At 43.2% G+C, this 21,521-nt stretch overlaps 1 protein-coding gene across 3 annotated transcripts in view; it reads right to left on the minus strand.

Moving 5' to 3' along the window:
- The window catches only part of DAGLA (diacylglycerol lipase alpha), a 132,317-nt gene that overhangs the window by 42,092 nt on the left and 68,704 nt on the right, over positions 1–21,521 (minus strand). For all 3 annotated transcript variants that reach the window (XM_073604664.1, XM_073604666.1, XM_073604665.1), the window contains exons 6-12: positions 21,377–21,464; positions 17,417–17,551; positions 12,833–12,910; positions 12,625–12,749; positions 12,234–12,393; positions 10,754–10,837; positions 10,586–10,663 (exon numbers count right to left, since the gene is read on the minus strand). In XM_073604664.1, the coding sequence (XP_073460765.1) occupies positions 10,586–10,663; positions 10,754–10,837; positions 12,234–12,393; positions 12,625–12,749; positions 12,833–12,910; positions 17,417–17,551; positions 21,377–21,464 (748 nt within the window). The remainder of the gene's footprint in view (positions 1–10,585; positions 10,664–10,753; positions 10,838–12,233; positions 12,394–12,624; positions 12,750–12,832; positions 12,911–17,416; positions 17,552–21,376; positions 21,465–21,521) is intronic.

Consider the following 21,521-nt stretch of genomic DNA (forward strand, 5'->3'; position numbering starts at 1 on the left):
AAAAATCGCTGCGCAAATACTGTATAAAAAAAAAAAAAAATGAAACACCCACCATTTTAATCTGTAGGGCATTTGCTTTAAAAAAATATATAATGTTTGGGGGTTCAAAGTAATTTTCTTGCAAAAAAAATATTTTTTTTCATGTAAACAGAAAGTGTCAGAAAGGGCTTTGTCTTCAAGTGGTTAGAAGAGTGGGTTATGTGTGACATAAGCTTCTAAATGTTGTGCATAAAATGCCAGGACAGTTCAAACCCCCCCCAAATGACCCCATTTTGGAAAGTAGACACCCCAAGCTATTTGCTGAGAGGCATGTCGAGTCCATGGAATATTTTATATTGCGACACAAGTTGCGGGAAAGAGACAAATTTTTTTTTTTTTTTTTTTTTTTGCACAAAGTTGTCACTAAATGATATATTGCTCAAACATGCCATGGGAATATGTGAAATTACACCCCAAAATACATTCTGCTGCTTCTCCTGAGTACGGGGATACCACATGTGTGAGACTTTTTGGGAGGCTAGCCGCGTACGGGACACCGAAAACCAAGCACCGCCTTCAGGCTTTCTAAGGGCGTAAATTTTTGATTTCACTCTTCACTGCCTATCACAGTTTCGGAGGCCATGGAATGCCCAGGTGGCACAAACCCCCCCCCCCCCCCAAATGACCCTATTTTGGAAAGTAGACACCCCAAGCTATTTGCTGAGAGGTATAGTGAGTATTTTGCAGACCTCACTTTTTGTCACAAAGTTTTGAAAATTGAAAAAAGAAAAAAAAAATGTTTTTTCTTGTCTTTCTTCATTTTCAAAAACAAATGAGAGCTGCAAAATACTCACCATGCCTCTCAGCAAATAGCTTGGGGTGTCTACTTTCCAAAATGGGGTCATTTGGGGGGGGGTTTGTGCCACCTGGGCATTCCATGGCCTCCGAAACTGTGATAGGCAGTGAAGAGTGAAATCAAAAATTTACGCCCTTAGAAATCTTGAAGGCGGTGATTGATTTTTGGGGCCCCGTACGCGGCTAGGCTCCCAAAAAGTCCCACACATGTGGTATCCCCGTACTCAGGAGAAGCAGCTGAATGTATTTTGGGGTGCAATTCCACATATGCCCATGGCCTGTGTGAGCAATATATCATTTAGTGACAACTTTTTGTAATTTTTTTTTTTTTTGTCATTATTCAATCACTTGGGACAAAAAAAAATATTCAATGGGCTCAACATGCCTCTCAGCAATTTCCTTGGGGTGTCTACTTTCCAAAATGGGGTCATTTGGGGGGGGGGGGGGGTTGTACTGCCCTGCCATTTTCCATTTTAGCACCTCAAGAAATGACATAGGCAGTCATAAACTAAAAGCTGTGTAAATTCCAGAAAATGTACCCTAGTTTGTAGACGCTATAACTTTTGCGCAAACCAATAAATATACGCTTATTGACATTTTTTTTACCAAAGACATGTGGCCGAATACATTTTGGCCTAAATGTATGACTAAAATTGAGTTTATTGGATTTTTTTTTATAACAAAAAGTAGAAAATATCATTTTTTTTCAAAATTTTTGGTCTTTTTCCGTTTATAGCGCAAAAAATAAAAACCGCGGAGGTGATCAAATACCATCAAAAGAAAGCTCTATTTGTGGGAAGAAAAGGACGCAAATTTTGTTTGGGTACAGCATTGCATGACCGCGCAAATAGCAGTTAAAGCGACGCAGTGCCAAATTGTAAAAAGTGCTCTGGTCAGGAAGGGGGTAAATCCTTCCGGGGCTGAAGTGGTTAAAGTTAATGTGCGTGTAAAAGCAGGCGTCCCAATACTTTTGGTAATATAGTGTGCGTGTGTGTATATACAGTATCTCACAAAAGTGAGTACATCCCTCACGTTTTTGTAAATATTTTATTATTTCTTTTCATGTGACAACACTGAAGAGATGACACTTTGCTACAATGTAAAGTAGTGAGTGTACAGCTTGTATAACAGTGTAAATTTGCTGTCCCCTCAAAATACCTCAACACACAGCCATTAATGTCTAAACCGCTGGCAACAAAAGTGAGTACACCCCTAAGTGAAACTGCCCAAATTGGGCCCAATTAGCCATTTTCCCTCCCCGATGTCATACGACTCAGTGTTACAAGGTCTCAGGTGTGAATGGGGAGCAGATGTGTTAAATTTGGCGTTATTGCTCTCACTCTCTCATACTGGTCACTGAAAGTTTAACATGGCACCTCATGGCAAAGAACTCTCTGAGGATCTGAAAAAAATAATTGTTGCTCTACATAAAGATGGCCTAGGCTATAATAATATTTCCAAGACCCTGAAACTTAGCTGCAGCACGGTGGCCAAGACCATACAGCGGTTTAACAGGACAGGTTCCACTCAGAACAGGCCTCGCCATGGTCAACCAAAGACATTGAGTGCACGTGCTCAGCGTCATATCCAGAGGTTGTCATTGGGAAATGGACGTATGAGTGCTGCCAGCATTGCTGCAGAGATTGAAGGGATGGGGGGTCAGCCTGTCAGTGCTCAAACCATACGCTGCACACTGCATCAAATTGATCTGTCGTCCCAGAAGGAAGCCTCTTCTAAAGATGATGCATAAAAAATCCCGCAGTTTGCCGGTGACAAGCAGACTAAAGACATGGCATACTGGAACCATGTCCTGTGGTCTGATGAGACCAAGATAAACTAATTTGGTTCAGATGGTGTCAAGCATGTGTGGCGGCAACCAGGTGAGGAGTGCAAAGACAAGTGTGTCTTGCCTACAGTCAAGCATGGTGGTGGGAGTGTCATGGTTTGGGGCTGCATGAGTGCTGCTGGCACTGGGGAGCTACAGTTCATTGAGGGAACCATGAATGCCAACATGTACTGTGACATACTGAAGCAGAGCATGATCCCCTCCCTTCGGAGACTGGGCCGCAGGGCAGTTTTCCATCATGATAACGACCCCAAACACACCTCCAAGATGACCACTGCCTTGCTAAAGAATCTGAGGGCAAAGGTGATGGACTGGCCAAGCATGTCTCCAGACCTAAACCCTACTGAGCATCTGTGGGGCATTCTCAAATGGAAGGCGTAGGAGCGCAAGGTCTCTAACATCCACCAGTTCCGTGATGTCGTCATGGAGGAGTGGAAGAGGACTCCACTGGCACCCTGTGACGCTCTGGTGACCTCCAAGCCCAAGAGGGTTAAGCCCAAGAGGGTTAAGGCAGTGCTGGAAAATAATGGTGGACATACAAAATATTGACACTTTGGGCTCAATTTGAACATTTTCTCTTAGGGGTGAACTCACTTTTGTTGCCAGCAGTTTAGACATTAATGGCTGTGTGTTGAGTTATTTTGAGGGACAGCAAATTTACACTTTTATACAAGCTGTACACTCACTACTTTACATTGTAGCAAAGTGTCATTTCTTCAGTGTTGTCACATGAAAAGATAGAATAAAATATTTACAAAAATGTGAGGGGTGTACTTACTTTTGTGAGATACTGTATACAGTGGGGATCGAAAGTTTGGGCACCCCAGGTAAAAATGTGTATTAATGTGCATAACGAAGCCAAGGAAAGATGGAAAAATCTCCAAATGGCATCAAATTACAGATTAGACATTCTTATAATATGTCAAAAAAAGTTAGATTTTATTTCCATCATTTACACTTTCAAAATTACAGAAAACAAAAAAAAATGGCGTCTGCAAAAGTTTGGGCACCCTGCAGAGTTAATATCTTGTACTGCCCCCTTTGGCAAATATCACAGCTTGTAAACGCTTTTTGTAGCCAGCCAAGAGTCTTTCAATTCTTGTCTGTGGTATCTTTGCCCATTCTTCCTTACAAAAGTCGTCCAGTTCTTTGAGATGACTGGGCTGTCTGTCACGCACTGCTCTTTCAAGGTCTATCCATAGATTTTCAATAATGTTGAGGTCAGGAGATTGTGAAGGCCATGGCAAAACCTTCAGTTTACGCCTCTTGATGTAATCCCCTGTGGATTTTGAGGTGTGTTTAGGATCATTATCCATTTGTAGAAGCCATCCTCTCTTTAACTTCAGCTTTTTCACAGATGGCATCAAGTTACCATCCAAAATTTGCTGAAATTTTATTGAATCCATTTTTCCTTCTACTCGTGAAATGTTCCCTGTGCCACTGGCTACAATACAACCCCAAAGCATGATTGATCCACCCCCATGCTTAACAGTTGGACACAGGTTCTTTTCATTAAATTCTGTGCCGTTTCTTCTCCAAGCGTACCTTTGCTCATTCCGGCCAAAAAGTTCTATTTTAACCTCATCGGTCCACAGAACTTGTTTTCAAAATGCCTTAAGGCTTCTCTATATGTTTATTTGCAAAGTTCAAACGCTGATTTTTGTGGTGAGGACATAGAAGAGGTTTTCTTCTGATGACTCTTCCATGAAGACCATATTTGTACAAGTATCTCTTTATAGTGGAATAGTGTACCACAACTCCAGCGTCTGCCAGATCTTTCTGGAGGGATCGTGCAGTCAAACGTGGGTTTTGAATTGCTTTTCTCACAATCCTGCGAGCTGTTCTATCTGATATTTTTCTTGGTCTTCCAGATCTTGCTTTAACTTCCACTGTTCCTGATGACTGCCATTTCTTAATTACATTCCGAACAGAGGATATTGACATCTGAAAACGCTTTGCTATCTTCTTATAGCCTTCTCCAGCTTTGTGAGCGTCAACTATTTTCAGTTTCAGTTTTCTAGACAACTGCTTAGAAGAACCCATGGTGCTGATTGTTGGGGCAAGGTCAGATGAGTCTGGCCATTTAAAACCTTTGAGATTGACATCACCAGGTCTTCCCAGACGATGATTGAGAACAATCCATGACACTGGCAGGTCTCAGCTTTGCAAAGGGGGCAGTGCATGCTATAATTCTGCAGGGTGCCCAAACTTTTGCAGACGCCATTTTTTTTTCTGTAATTTTGAAAGTGTAAATGATGGAAATGAAATCTAACTTTTTTTGACATATTATAAGAATGTCTAATCTGTAATTTGATGCCATTTGGAGATTTTTCCATCTTTCCTTGGCTTCGTTATGCACATTAATACACATTTTTACCTGGGGTGCCCAAACTTTCGATCCCCACTGTATACTGTATTGTGAGATACTGTGTGCATATATACACATTATATATATATATATATATATATATATATATATATATATATATATATATATATATATATATATATATATTTATATATATGCACACACACTGTATGCACAATTATTAGTCAATTTGTATTTTTGAGGATTAGTGATCTCAGTCAATCCAAAAGGTTAAACCTGAATATTTAAAGTGGAAGTAAACCCATCCATAAAACCATTTTTCATGTATGGCACGTGCCGGAAATGTAACACTCCCATTGGTTGTGCTCTCGACCAAACTGTCAAACCATCCAATGGCTGGTGTTAAAACTGATCACATGTGCAGCATCATGGCAGTTGTAGATTAAACAGAGGCCAAGATGGCAGCTTCCTTGGCTGAAAACGATAGGAGGGTTTACTTACGCTTTAAGAAAGTAAAAGTGAGGTTTTTGGCCCCTTTCACACTTGTACGACTTGTCCTATGATTTGGGACTGCAAAGTCGTATGACAAGTTGTTCCCCATGATTTGCAATGACTACTGTTCATATTAGTATGACTTCAAAGTAGTCCCTGCACTACTTTGGTCCGACTTTGATACTACTTCAGCCCATTGAATATCACTGAAGTTGGATCAAAGTCGGATCACCGCCCTAACTGATCCGACTTTGGCATGCGACTTGTGCTCTGATGATCTTGAAGGGGAACTCCACGCACAATGTAAAAAGAAATGGCATGGGTTCCCCCTCCAAGACCATGGCATGGATTTTAATGGGAACCCCCACGCCAAAAAAAAAACTGCGTGGGGGTCCCCTCCAAAATCCATACCAGACCCTTATCCGAGCACACAGCCCGGAAGGTCATGAACCGTACCAGGCCACATGCCCTCAACATGGGGGGGGATGGGTGCTTTGGGGCAGGGGGGCCCTGTGCCCCCCACCCCAAAGCACTTTGTCCCCATGTTGATGAGAACAAGGGCCTCTTCCCGACAACCCTGGCCATTGGTTGTCGGGGTCTGCTGGCGGGGGGCTTATCGGAATCTGGAAGCCCCCTTTAACAAGGGGAGCCCCCAGATCCCGGCCCCCACCCTATGTGAATGAGTATGGGGTACATTGTACCCCTACCCATTCATCTCACCTAAAAAAAAGTGTCAAAAATAAAACACAGTACACAGGTTTTTAAAGTAATTTTTAGGCAGCTCTGGGGTCTCTTCCGACTTCTTCTCTCTTCTCCCTTTTCTGACGACATCTTCTGCCTCCTCTGCTGATATCTTCTGGCTCTGCTAGTTCTTCTCCGCCCTCCACTGCTGTCTTCTAGCCTTCTCTGGTTCTTCTCCCTTTGTCCGCTGTCTTCTGCCTCTGCCGGGACTTCTCTGCTATCTTATCGCTCTTTTGAAGGGTCTTCTCAGCTGTCTTCTCCCTCTGTTCTTCTTCCGATGTTGACTCAACGCTCTCCTGCTCTAATGCTAGGTGCACGGTATGCCACTACTTATATTGGCATGGGGTGGGGGTCACTGGGTGGCGTTATCCGGAGGCCCGCCCCTTATGATGTCACCACTCAGGGCATGATGGGTGGTGACGTCATAGCGGGCGGGCCTCTGGTGACCCTGCCCCATGCCAATATAAGTAGTGGCACACCGTGCACCCAGCATTAGAGCAGGAGAGAGTCTTGAGTCAACATCGGAAGAAGAAAAGAGGGAGAAGACAGTGGAGAAGACCCGGCAAAAGATCGAGAAGATAGCGGAGAAGACCTGGCAGAGGTAGAAGACAGAGGGAGAAGAACCGGAGAAGGCTAGAAGACATCAGTGGAGAGCGAAGAGGACCCAGAGAGGGGAGAAGAACCAGAAGAGGCAGAAGACGTCGCCATAAGAGGGAGAAGAGCCGGAGAGTGGAGAAGAAGTCGGAAGAGACCCCGGAGCTGCCTAATAAATTACTTTAAGGGCCCTTTCACACTGGGGTGGGGGCGGCGTCGGCGGTAAAACACCGCTATTGTCAGTGGCGCTTTATCGTTGGTATTCGGCCGCTATTGGGGCTGTTTTACCCCCCGCTAGCGGCCGAGAAAGGGTTAAAAACCACCGCATTGCCGGCGGTATAGCCACGCTGTCCCACTGAGTTCAATGGGCAGGAGCGGTGAAGGAGCGGTATACACACCGCTCCTTCACCGCTCCGAAGATGCTGCTAGCAGGACTTTTTTTCCCGTCCTGCTAGCGCACCGCTCCAGTGTGAAAGCCCTTGGGGCTTTCACACTGGAGAGACAGCAGCGGCTGTTTTGGGTCGGTTTGCAGGCGCTATTATTAGCGCAATAGCACCTGCAAACTGCCCCAGTGTGAAAGGGCCCTAAAAACCTGTGTACTGTGTTTTATTTTTGACACTTAGTAAATGGGTAGGCGTACAATAGTACCCCATACTAATTCACATAGCGTGGGGGGCCGGGATCTAGGGGCCCCCTTGTTAAAGGGGGCTTCCAGATTCTGATAAGCCCCTGCCCGCAGACCCTGACAACCAACGGCCAGGGTTGTCGGGAAGAGGCCCTTGCCCTCATCAACATGGGGACAAGGTGCTTTGGGGTGGGGACGCAGGGCCCCCCCTGCCCCAAAGCACCGATCCCCCCATGTTGAGGGCATGCGGCCTGGTATGGTTCAGGAGGGGGGGTACTTGCTCGTCCCCACCCGTTTTCCTGACCTTCCGGGCTGTGTGCTTGGATAAAGGTCTGCTATGGATTTTGGAGGGGACCCAAACGCAGTTTTTTCGGCATGAAGATTCCCCTTAAAAGCCATACCAGACTGAAGCCTGGTATGGTCTTGGAGGGGGAACCCATGCCGGTGTTTTGTTACATTTTGCGTGGAGTTCCCCCTAAAATTCATACCAGACAGTGCCTGGTATTGTCAGGGATCAAAGTCGGATCCCTGTTCATTGAAGTCCGACGCATGTCGGACTTCAAGTCGCAGGGCAAATTCGGATCCACAGTCGTACGACTGTGGTGTCGTACAAGTGTGAAAGGGGCCTTTGGCTTTCTAAGGAGAATATCTATGTGTGCACACATTTTTTGGGCAACTGTTAGCGTGCAGAATTATTATGCAACTAAAAGAAAAATTTAAATTTTCCCATCTCCCAAATAAGAATAATAAACAAACAACTCAAAATTTACAAATAAACATTTTTGATATTTAAAAACACTAAAAAAAAATCAGTGACCAATATAGCCACCCTTCTTTTAAAGTGGAGGCCCGCTGAAAAAAAAATAATAAAAGCCAGCAGCTACAAATACTGCAGCTGCTGACTTTAATATATGGACACTTACCTGTCCAGGGAGCCCGCGATGTCGGCAACCGAAGCCGATCCGTCCTTCTGCTCTCGGCTGCTGCCGCCTCCATCCTCGGTAAGGGAATAAGGAAGTGAAGCCGTGCGGCTGAACTTCCTGGTTCCCTACTGCGCAAGCGTGTCCTATCAGGTCCCTGCTGTGTTCTGGGACCTGTGTCTCTCCCAGAATACAGCGGGGGAGGACGGGGTAGGCGCCGGAAGTGGCATAGGTCACCGCAAGCACCGCCAGGAAGTGGGAGCAAATACCCGTATTAGACAGGTATCTGCTCCCTCCTCTCCCCTGAAAGGTGCCAAATGTGACACCGGAGGGGGGGAGGAATCCAAAAAGTGGAAGTTCCATTTTTGGGTGGAACTCCACTTTAAGTAACAGTCATAGGTCTTCCATTCATGGAGTCTGTCAGTTTCTTGATCTGTTGATGATCATTATTTTGTGCAGCAGCAACCACAGCCTCCCAGACACTGTTCAGAGAGGTGTACTCTTTTATGTAAATCTCCCATTTAAGAAGGGCCCAAAAGTTCTCAATAGGGTTTAGGTCAGGTGAGGAAGGGGACCATGTTGTTATTCTTTCAACTTTAAGGTGGTTGTAAAGCCACTTTGTAATTTTCATGACCGCCCGCTGTTCCCTCTCCCGATCTGACAGCTACAGCGGGCGGGGCTGAGAATCCCCCACTGACGTCAGTCAGGAGAAGGGGAGGACAGGAGGAGAGCGGCGGGCCATCACGTGAGTGCCGAGCAGCGCTCTGAAATAAGGTATAGAGTGGCATTTTTTTAAATAAAAAACATTCACTGGCAATAGTGACAAAGTTAGCAGCAAGAGGGGAGGGACGGGCACTGACACAAGCTGACAGGCGGGGGGAGAGGACAGAGGAGTGACAGCGGATGTCTGAGGCACATTAACTGACCATGGTGTCAGGGGCTCAGTAGCCATGATAAACGTGGTCAGTTTACAGAGGGGCGGGCAGCACCAGGCAGGATCAGCCAGGTATTTTAGATGATACAAAGGCCAAATTACACAGCACAAGCACTGTGCTGTTATTTATGCTTTAGAGGAACAGGACCCATTTTTATTTTTTTAGGGTAACAAACGCTCTAAATCCTTTACTGGCTAGCCATGCAGTGGAGTACTTCGATCCATGCGATAATATCATGGTCTTCTTGAAAGATGCAGACTTTTTCCTGTACCACTGTTTGAAGAAAGTGTCTTCTAAAAACTAGCAGTAGGCTTGGAAGTTGATTTTGAGTCCATCTTCAACCCGAAATGGTCCAGCTAGCACATCTTTATTAATACCAGCCCCATACCAGTACCCCACCTGTCGAAGTGGAGCTCTGTGCCCCCTACTGATCCAGCCACAGGCTCATCCATCTGGTCAGTCAAGAGTCACTCTCATCTCATCAGTCCATCTGTGCTCAGATATTTCTTGGCCCAGTCTTGACGTTTTATCTTATGTGTCTTGTTGAGTGGTGGTCAGGTTTTAGCCTCCCTTACCATGTCTCTGAGCACTGAACACCTTGTACTTTTGGCAACTCCAGGTAGGTTAGAGTTCTGGAATATGACAGTACAAGAGGATAATGGGTTCCTGGTAGCTTCACGTTTAATCCTTCTCAAATCTTTGGTAGTTAATTTGCATCTTTTTTTCTCAATACGTTTCTTGTGACCCTGTTGACTATTTGCAGCAAAACTTTTGATGGTTCTGTGATCAAGCCCCAATATCTTAGCAATTTCAAGAGTGCTGCATCCCTCTGAAATACTTTTTACAATTTTTGACTTTTCAGAGTCAGTTAAATCTATTTTTTGGCCCATTTTGCTTGAGGCAAAGAAGCTGCCTAATAATTATGCACACTTTGATAGGGTGTCGATCTCCTTCGGCCACACCCTCCCTCATTACACAAATACAAATCACCTGATATGCTTAAATCCAATAAACATGTAAGATTATACAGTTTGGAGTTGGGCCATATGCATAAAATGATTTGCTCAAAAAACTCACTTGCCGAACAATTGTGCACAAAGTGTGTGTGTAGTATTATATTTATATATATATATATATATATATATATATATATATATATATATACATACACATATATATACACACACACACACAAACACCCCTTTCACAGCATTACACTGACAACTACATTACAAGGTGCACTTAAAGTTAAATTTTACAGCCGTTTACCTTGTGGCCTAACCATGTTCCATGGTGTCCTTCCACTGGTAGGCGCTCGGCATCTCCTGTGAGGTCTGTCAAGGCATCCTAAGTAAACAGTCAATGAATTTCTTTAAGGTCTTATGCCAGAATTGAAAAAATAACTTTTTTTCAGGTCATGATGTACTTTTGTTTTACCTTTGGAGAGAGTGTTCCACGTATGCTTATCACAACTTTCTTCTTGTCATGATCTACAGCCACGAAGAACGGGGTTTCATAAACCTAAAAAAGCAGATTTATGTGACATGACTAATTAAAAGTCTTGATTTAAAACACTCATCACTGATTGCAGCTTTTCTTGGCAGGGCAAAGTGTGAAAAACTATGTTGGGAGGCAGCAGCTAGGCAAAGTCCAGGTTACACAAATATAATGGCTCTGGAGGGCAATAAACATATTGTGATTACGCTTTCCATTACTTTGGTTCAAAAAAAACGTAGGATCACAAAGTTTTGTAACAAAAAAAATAGATATTTTAACTGTTTAATGGAGGGTACCTGGGGAGTACAATGAAGTCACGTTATTTTTTAAAATCTTTTCCACCCATCATTGGAAGCTATGAATGCTTGAGGCAAGATATATGTTACTAAAGCTCAGTGATAGAGAAGCAGCACACAGATTAGCCCCTCTGTCATTCTGCTCCCTCCTTATAATAGTAAGCTACTTATTGGCATGTGAATGGACACTGATTGGCTTATTGCTTCTCACTTTCCCATTTCGAGTTTTGCTGTACAGGGACTGCAAGAAGCTGATACCAAGTCAAATACAGACTTGAGTCAGTCATACTTTCAGCAGGGACCGAACAAAATTTGATCCATATATAGACAGGCTGACTGTATCCAAGTCCATCCATCGATCGACATGGGTACAACCAGCCTCTCAAATTTTTTGCATGTGATTACTGCTGGCAACTATAGTCGTAAGCAGTAATTATTGTGTTCTGCTGGCTGGGAAGGCTCCCCGCTGGCATAACACAATATTGTTGCAGGAGGCATTCCCCCAATCAACACTGACTGTGTTGATGGGGAAATCAAGCGATTTTCTTTCCTTCCACCCATGGAAGGAAAGAAAAATCGAGTCATCTATGGGCTACTTTACACTGTTTGCATTTAAACATGCACTGTACAATTTTCTTTAACTAAATTCCCTCTACCCCTCCGAGTACATCCTACTAAGACATATACCTTCAGCTCTGATCCATGATCTCCACCAAAAAAACTGCTGCTTCATACTGTGCTGTGCATGTGTGCTTTGAGTCATTCATTTCTATAGGAAAGCTGCACTTCAAGCGACCACTGGAGGCCGCCATGAGTACAACTTTCCCATAGGAATTATTGGGGTTGCGACAGGCATGCAAAGTACAAGGCAGCAATTTTCTGGATAAAGGCTGTGTGGCTCTGAGCAGGGTTGCACAGTAAAGATCACTGGATCTGGGCTAAAGGTAAGTATTTGACCTAGTGGAATGCACTTAGGGGGGGTGGAAGGAATTTATTTATTGCACAAAGGCACAGTTGTCCTTTAATACAGTATTAATGGAGATAGAGCTGAATTAACTTGTGTCTTTTATACCTGCCTTGGATTCATAACATTGGTACAAGGCACAAAAAGTCAAAGAACTAACCGCATCATGACATGACGTATATACAATGTCCACCATGTTCATGTTCTCATCCAAAAAATGGCGCTTTATAGCAATTGCATTGCAACCACAGCAATTGTCCTCCTCAATGGTAACTCCAGGGGCAAAGCGAGGACGGGAAGAACAGGGGCAGCAGCAGCTACTAATAGGCGCAAGGAGAAAAAAAACAACAAAGAGGAAACAAAAGCAGATACAAATAGTGTGTACATCAGAAAGGACAATCATAGTTGACACAAATATATCCAACGTAGACAAAAGCTCAATTACAAATAAAATGAAGAGCAAATGAATATAAAACACGCAAAGGTACAAATGTTAACAGCAAGAAACACATAAAGGAAGCACAGTCTCAAGAAATGACTGGACTACTCACGAGCATGCACCCGCCAATCGACAGATGCCACATGTTGGCTTTCTAATGAGGTACATGGGCCAGCCATAAGCTGCCAGTGCAAAGAGCATGTAATAACAAACCTCCTTGTAGCGTTGCATCTCTTGCTGAGAGAGGGAAGAGAAAGGCTTCAATGAGTGGAAAAGTCTCTAAAAATATACTTCTTTAAAATCAAAACATGAATACTCACAGTATTTTTTAGATCCAGATATTTTGTTTTTCGGGTGACTGGCATGCCAGAAAGGAAAGCCAATATGTCATTATTAGCCTGAAAGCAGAGAACAGTGATAGTCAGATGACGTTTCACGCCACAAAAAAAAAAAAAAAAAATATAAAAGTACACCACATTGGACCTATTTTGTCAAAAGTGTGTCAGCTAACAAATGTTAATAAAGTAAAAACCCCAATAGTGTTGTCCCTTTTTTTTCCCCACATATATTTTGTTTTTAATCGTTTTCACACAAATCAGAACGAAGCATGCATATATTATATATTTGATAACATGCAGTATGGAATGTCAGAGGTGCTAAACAGAAGTAAACAAATAGGAAAGACATATGTTTTTATTCAAAATGACAATATAGGCTAAACCCAGCAAAAGAAGCCAGAGGATACGGCGGTTCATGGGCTGGGTGGGAAAACGAGGGGGAGGGTGACTGTGGACATGTCTGTGGCCTATGAAGTGTGCAAATGGTATTTTCTTAAATGTACCTGCCCAAGGTACAGGGCATTGTAATAATTAATATTTAGATGGGTTTAGAGGGGAAGAGTAAAAGGTAATTCCAGCCTAAGCGTTGGAGACAGTAATATTTGGAGTGCAGTAAGAGAAACGAAAAGAAAAAAAAGGGGGGTGGGGAGAACAGGAGCCTGGTCAAAAGTTCCCAGTTTGTCCAGCCTAATTGTTTTTCAAAGCAAGACTAAAGAGTGGTCAAGATTCAGTTTGCGGTTGTACAGCTGTGGCCAAAAGTTTTGAGAATGACACAAATATAAATTTTCACAAAGTCTGCTGTTTCTGTGTTTTTAGATTTTTGTCAGATGTTACTATGGTATACTGAAGTATAATTACTAGCATTTTATAAGTGTCAAAGGCTTTTATTGACAATTACAATTAGTTTGTGCAAAGAGTCAATATTTGCAATGTTGACCTTTCTTTTTCAAAGCCTCTGCAATTCTCTCTGGCATGCTGTCAATCAACTTCTGGGCCACATCCTGACTGATGGCAGCCCATTCTTGCATAATCAAGCTTGGAGTTTGTCAGAATGTGTGGGATTTTTTTTTGTTCACTCGCCTCTTGAGGATTCACCACAAGTTCTCAATGGGATCAAGGTCTGGGGTGTATCCTGGCCATGGACCAACATTTCGAGGTTTTGTTCCCAAAGCCACTTAGTTATCACTTTTGCCTTATGGCAAGGTGCTCCATTATGCTGGAAAAGGCATTGTCACCAGACTGTTCTTGGATGGTTGGGAGAAGTTGCACTTGGAGGATTTTTTTTTTACCATTCTTTATTTATGGCTATGTTCGTAGGCCAAATTGTGAGTGAGCCCACTCCCTTGGCTGAGAAGCAACCCACATATGAATGATCTCAGGATGCTTTACTGTTGGCATGGCACAGGACTGACGTTAGCGCTCACCTTTTCTTCTCCGGACAAGGTTTCTCCTGGATGCCCCAAACAATCGGAAAGGGGATTCATCAGAGAAAATTACTTTACTTCAGTCCTCAGCAGTCCAATCCCTGTACCTTTTGCAGAATATCAGTCTGTCCCTGATATTTTTCATGGAGAGAAGTGGCTTCTTTGCTGCCCTTCTTGACACCAGGCCATCCTCCAAAAAGTCTTTGCCTCACCTCGCATGCAGATGCACTCACACCTGCCTGCTGCCATTCCTAAGCAAGCTCTGCACTGGTTGTGCCCCGACCCTGCACAGCTGAATCAATTTTAAGAGACGGTCCCGGTGCTTGCTGGACTTTTTGGGTGCTCTAAAGCCTTCTTCACAAATGCAGTGGAAATGTTTTTAATGGGATTACGTTAATTTTTTATGGCAAAGAGGGACTTTGTAATAAATTGCAATTCATCTGATCACTCTTCATAACATTCTGGAGTATATGCAAATTGCCATCATAAAAACTGAGGCAGCAGACTTTGTGAAAATTAATATTTGTTCCATTCTCAAAACGTTTGACCACAGAGACCATACTTAGAATCTAGGTTGTTTTTTAGTATAGAAGTAAGTTTCTCTACGATCACTGTGCCCATAATTTGCGGCTTTACCCTCATAAGGTTCAGAAAGGGTTGTCTCCAAGCTTTAGCTAAGGTTTGATGTGTAGCTAGAAAAATAAAAAAATGTTAGCTTTTTTTCCTGAACTGCAAGATCAGAAATTGGTGTATTGAGTGAGGCCCCTTTCACACGAGGCGGGCTCCGTTTCTACGGAGCCCGCCTCGGTCCGCCGGCTCAGCGGGAGATCAGTCCGTTGATCTCCGCTGAGCCGGCGGATGACAGGTCCCTCTCTGCTCACTGAGCGGGGAGGGGCTTGTCAGGCGCCGCTGCCGCCTATGGAGGGATCGGACGAAAACGGACAGCGTGTCCGTTTGTCAGATCTCACCCGATCCGATCCGCCAGCGACGGATCTGGACGTAGAGCCATACGTCTGCTTTTAGCGGATCGGACGGGGTCGGATGTCAGCGGACATGTCTCCGCTGACATCCGACGCTCCATAGGCTAACATGGATCGCCCGTTCAGGTCCGCCGTCAAAACTGACAGGCGGACCTGAACGGTCCGATCGTGTGAAAGGGGCCTAAGGCAATCCATAGATGATTGATTTTCTTTCCTTCCACCAGGGGGGAAGAAAGAAAGTCGCTCGATTTCCCCATCAACACAATCAGCCTACCTATACAAGGCCAGCTTACAGCTTCCTGGGGGTTGCTGAGTAGATTCTTATGGAAAATGGTTTAATTATATACCCATATTGGCAGTTTATGGACTTTGGGCATTGCCACCAGATGTGTTGTAGTGTTCCTTGTACCCCGCATCCTCAGAAACAAAGTGGAGAAGCTGTAAGTGTGAATTTGGCCATGTGTTCTATACCACCAAAATAGTAGTGTGCGGGCATTTTCTTGGGGCAGGAAATTAGTACACTGTGAACCCATACAAAGAAATTGAGGGTGCCGCTTCAGACTCTAGTAGGTTCTTATATGCTGACAACCGCTGGGCAGGGAAAGAGCTTGTCTCAGTTCCATAGAATATAGTTCAAAGATACAGCGCTTATTCAAATAAAAGTTCATTCATTGAAGATGTAAACTGTATAATAGTAAGAAAAGCCTTCCACCGCTTCCAGTGTGTAAAGAAAGAAGCACACAACACCCAGGTGTGTGAAATCTGCATACCAGATATCAAATAAAGGTGAGTATCATATCAATATTCCATGGAAATACAGGTGCCACTCTCCAACAGGTAAAATTATCCACCCAAGAATCAATCAAAATAGCCGGCATATCATCAGACGCATCTGATGATATCCCTCTCGGATGAAACATGTCAGGCTGGCTGATGCAAGCACGCTGATGATCGCGGATTTTATATATCTTTCTTGATGTTCGTTTATGACTTCATAACTGTAAGTGTACTACAATAAATGTGTGCCTTTTTACCCTACGGGCTTCACTATTTTTTGTTGCCTTGCTCTTGCCTTGCATGTAATGTGTATATGCTGGATTGCTGATGCCTGAAGTTCCTCTGCTCCTGCTCCTGGCCTGAGATGTTGTCTTAAAATGACGGCTATTTTGATTGATTCTTGGGTGAATTAATTTTACCTGTTGGAGAGTGGCATCTGAATTTTCATGGAATATTGATATGATGCTCACCTTTATTTGATATCTGGTAAGCAGATTTGACACACCTGGGTGTTGTGTGCTTCTTTCTTTACACACTGGAAGCGGTGGAAGGCTCTTCTTACTATTATACAGTTTACATCTTCAATGAATTAACTTTTATTTGAATAAGCGCTGCATCTTTGGACTATATTTTACGGAGTTTGGTGATCAACAAACTGTGCTGGCTGCTATTTCATCCCTCTTTGTGTTTTATTGATTTTAGCGCTGATAGCCACCCACTTCTAGTTTTTTATTACTCAGTTCCATAGAAGTCAATGAAGAAGGGTAAGAAGTCTGAGGATCCGCACATCACACAAAACCCCCATGCAAAGAGTTGAAGGAGCCTCAGCCTAGACTCTGTCCAGGCCACATCCCCAACATGTTTCATCTTGCCCACGGCAAAATATTTAGGGAGCGTGGCCTGGAAGGAGTCTAGGCTGAGGCTGCTTCCACTCTTTACATGAGGGTTTTGTGTGATTTGTGGCTTCACGGATGTCCTACCCTTCATCAGGAAAGTAGTAGAACATTTTGCCATTGCTGGCCAAATTTTGTTCCATTCTAAAACATCTAAAGATTCCCTTGGATCCCGGGAAGCCCTGCGTGGGGGATGTGAGGGTCATGTACTGTATAAGAGATATTAGACCTGCTGAATGTGGGTCATTTTTGCATTTGCTTTCAAATGAGGTTAGGCGAAATGGCCAGTCTGTATTCTGTTTAAGGAGTGTACATGTGAAACGGGTGATCTGATGGAGATGTTGTCCCTTTCAGTATCTAATCCCACACTGGGTGAATAAAGGTTTTGGTTGGCTGCTGTTTTGCTACAGAAAAAGCCAGAGTTTTTCCGCACGCACTTTCATAAATGAGGCCCATCTTTTCAAGAATACCATAAAATCTGACTGGACTTGCCTCATCCAATACTGCATTTCTTTTTGCCCTTTGCCTCTGGCGTAACAGGACTAACCCAGCGATGATATCAGAAGGAACGATATCCAGATCTCGAAAAAACTCAGCAAACAAATAGGCAATCTCTGAATAGGCGTCCTGGGAAAAGAGACATATTTGGGTCACACGCTGGAAGCGTAATGGTGAATAACACAACACTTACTGATTAACCTACTTCAAGTGTTACACTTCTTAATACTGCCTGTACAAAAATATACTGAACTAGATGCAGTTCCTATGCTATTTTACCTCCAATGTGCCAATTTAAACCGACAGCACTTACACAATAAGACAGCCGTATTTTAAAAATACAAGCCCACTGCACAGTTTATATGTAACCTGTATAGAGAGCAGTGGGCTTCCAACGAAGGAACGCCTTTTCCTACCAGTTTGCAATCTGTTTCTCCAATGATGAGGGTAGGGGAATAAAGACATCACCATTTAGGAGTTTAGAACTGAAGATAATTAAAGCTGAAATCTAAGAATTCAGCCACTTTGTACAATGTGCTAGCTTACTAGAAGTTAAGTCCAATAAGGTTCATGACACCTTGTGGACTTATCTCTTTAATTTTCAATTTTTACGGAGTGTCGGCAGCATAGCCATCACTTTACTTTTGGTTCTCCAACGCTCGATCTTCTGCTCTCAGCCACTGCAGCGCTGCATGAAGCTCCGATGCCCACCCCTTCCTCCCCCTGCCCAATCACAGAATGCCATCTAATATATGAATGCATTAACAAAATACAAATACAAAGGCTTCTGTGAATGAACAGCAGAGGGGAGGGGTAGGCACAAAAGCCGCTTTATGAGAGAGCAGCTTCTCTCCTGTCAAAGCTCTGGGAGTGTAGCGATAGCTGTGCTCCTGGAGCTCCATAACTTGTCAGATGTAAATTAAAGAGATAAGTCCACAAGGTGGCATGCACCTCGCTGGCCTTACTATATAGCATGTCAGCACATTTTACAAAGTGGCTGAATTTCTGCTTTAATCAAACATGTAGTAGCTCTTCATGTCTTTTAGTACAGACTGAGTGTGAATAAAAAAATCTTTTCTTCCGAAGTGGACATGTGCTTTCAAAGCACAGGGAAAGAAGAGCCTGTGCTGACAGGAAATACCGTACATGCGGAAAGTATTCACAACACTTCACTTTTTCCACATTTTGTTATGTTACAGCCCTATTCCAAAATGGATTAAATTCATTATTTTCCTCAAAATTCTATAAACAATACCCCATTATGACAACGTGAAAGAAGTTTGTTTGAAATCTTTACAAATTTATTAAAAATAAAAAATGAAAAAAATATCACATGTATATAAAAGTATTCACAGCCTTTGCCATGACACTCAAAATTGAGCTCAGGGGCATCCTGTTTTCACTTATCATCTTTGAGATGTTTCTACGACTTAATTGGAGTCCACCTGTGGTAAATTCAGTTGATTGGACATGATTTGGAAAGGCACACAGCTGTCTATATAAGGATCCACAGTTAACAGTGCAAGTCAGAGCACAAACCAAGCCATGAAATCTAAGGAATTGTCTGTAGACCTCCGAGACAGGATTGTATCGAGGCACAGATCTGGGAAATGGTACAGAAAAGTTTCTGCAGCATTGAAGCTCCCAATGAGCACAGTGGCCTCCATCCTCTGTAAATGGAAGTTTAGAACCACCAGGACTTTTCCTAGAGCGGGCTGCCCGGCCAAACTGAGCGATTGGGGGTGAAGGGCCTTAGTCAAAGAGGTGACCAAGAACCCGATGGACACTCTGACAGAGCTTTAGCGTTTCTCTGTGGAGAGAGGAGAACCTTCCAGAAGAACAACCACCTCCACAACACTCCACCAATCAGGCCTGTATGGTAGAGTGGCAAGATAGAAGCCACTCCTCAGTAAAAGGCACATGACAGCCTGCCTGGAGTTTGCCAAAAGGCACCTGAAGGAATCTCAGACCATGAGAAATAAAATTCTCTGGTCTGATAAAACAAAGATTGAACCCTTTGGCCTGAATGGCAAGTGTCATGTCTTAAGGAAACCAGGCACCGCTCATCACCTGGCCAATACCATCCCTACAGGGAAGCGTGATGGTTGCAGCATCATGCTGTGTTGATGTTTTTCAGTGGCAAGAACTGGGAGACTAGTCAGGATTGAGGGAAAGATGAATGCAGCAATGTACAGAGACATCCTTGATGAAAACCTGTTCCAGAGCGCTCTGGACCTCAGACTGGGGTGAAGGTTCATCTGCCAAAAGGACAATGACCCTAAGCACACAGCGAAGATAACAAAGGAATGGCTACGGGACAACTCTGTGAATGTCCTTAAGCGGCATAGCCAGAGCCCAGACTCAAACCCGATTAAACATCTCTAGAGATACCTGAAAATGGCTGTGCACCGACGCTCCCCATCCAACCTGATGGAGCTTGAGTATTTTTCCTGTAAAGAAAAATAGAATTAACTGCCCAAAAATAGGTGTGCCACACTTGTAACATCATACTCAAAAAGACTTGAGGCTGTAAATTGTGCCAAAGGTACTTCAACAAAGTATTTCGCACGGGCTGTAAATACTTATGTAAGTGGGATTTTTTTGTTTTTTTATTTTTAATAAAATTGCAAAGATTTCAAACAAACTTCTTTCATGTTGTCATTATGGGGTATTGTTTGTAGAATTTTGAGGAAAATAATGAATTTAATCCATTTTGGAATAAGGCTGTAACAACAAAAAAGTGAAGCGCTGTAAATACTTTCTGGATGCACTATTTGCGAAGCTGCTTGTTTTCCCTGTGTAAAAAAAAAAAAGGTCTAACGTGTTTTAAAATACAGATACCCTATAAAACTCAGTAAGAATATTATCCAGATATAGAATATATCTCTGCCTATCTCTATATATATGTCAAATGTGTACTTCTGGTTACCCTGAGGATTTTTTTTATAATCCATCCATTCAGACACAGCATGGATCAAAACGTAGCCTTATATTTGAACAAACAAGCCATAATACTGACATTCCCTTTTAGGCCTGGTTCACACTGATGCAAGTTCTATTGGAAGTACAAAATTGCATCTGCATTCTTTTTGATCCACTTTACAGTACCAATTGTGCTGGTTGTTAGGAGACAACAACCGCTGACAGCATGGATTACTCATTGTTAGGAAGCCGAAAGGTTCCAGCTACTTAACAACAAGTGGTGTGAACCTAGGTTTACTGATACTGTAGGTATAATGTAAGACTACAACTCTCAGTTCTACTGATGGGGAACTGGGATGCAATGACCATTCAGTGATATATGAGACATCTTTTAAAACTCCTTTAACCACTGCGTGTTTGTTATGGATTTTCTGCACTGCCTTACAGGGTAACATCACAAACCCATCAAATGTTTAAACACACAATATAAAGTTGCTATTATTTAGAAATGGGGTTCTTGGTCTGCAGAGGGTTATTTGCAAATCTTTCCAAGCAGCATTACCTAGAGGGATATGCAACTAGCGGACCTCCAGTTATTGCAGAACTACAAGTACCATGAGGCATAGCAAGACTCTGACAGCCACAAGCATGACACCCAGAGGCAGAGGCATGATGGGACTTGTAGTTTTGCAACAGCTGGAGGTCCACTAATTGCATATCCCTGACTTAGAATATTCCAAACACCACTTAACCACTTCTGTGCCAATTACCCAGAAGTCTTTTTTTTTTTTCTATGGTGGCTTATTTGCATACATTTCCTACAAAGCACCATCTAAATTTTCCCTAAATACATTTAGTACTCCAATAAAGAAAAAAGTGCTCTAAAACATCATTTGTTTATGCATTTTAAAAGCATTCACAAATTTGAATGTGCAATTTCATCTGATGCGGAAGAATCAGAACCCTGCACTAGGCTATACAGACGCAGCATTAACCAATCTGTCAAAGTAATCATCGTGTTTGTAAGCTTACAGACTGAGAGTCCTTAGTGCGAGTGCAGCACAGGAAGACTTTCAGACGACGAGTCCAGCTGCTGGCTTGGCCTTCTTCCAGACGGTGCCTATGAGAGAAGGGATTATTCAGGTGGGTATACTGAAGAATGAGCTACACTGTGCAG

This window comes from Aquarana catesbeiana, linkage group LG11 (assembly GCF_042186555.1).
Source record: "Aquarana catesbeiana isolate 2022-GZ linkage group LG11, ASM4218655v1, whole genome shotgun sequence".
Classification (NCBI taxonomy): domain Eukaryota; kingdom Metazoa; phylum Chordata; class Amphibia; order Anura; family Ranidae; genus Aquarana; species Aquarana catesbeiana.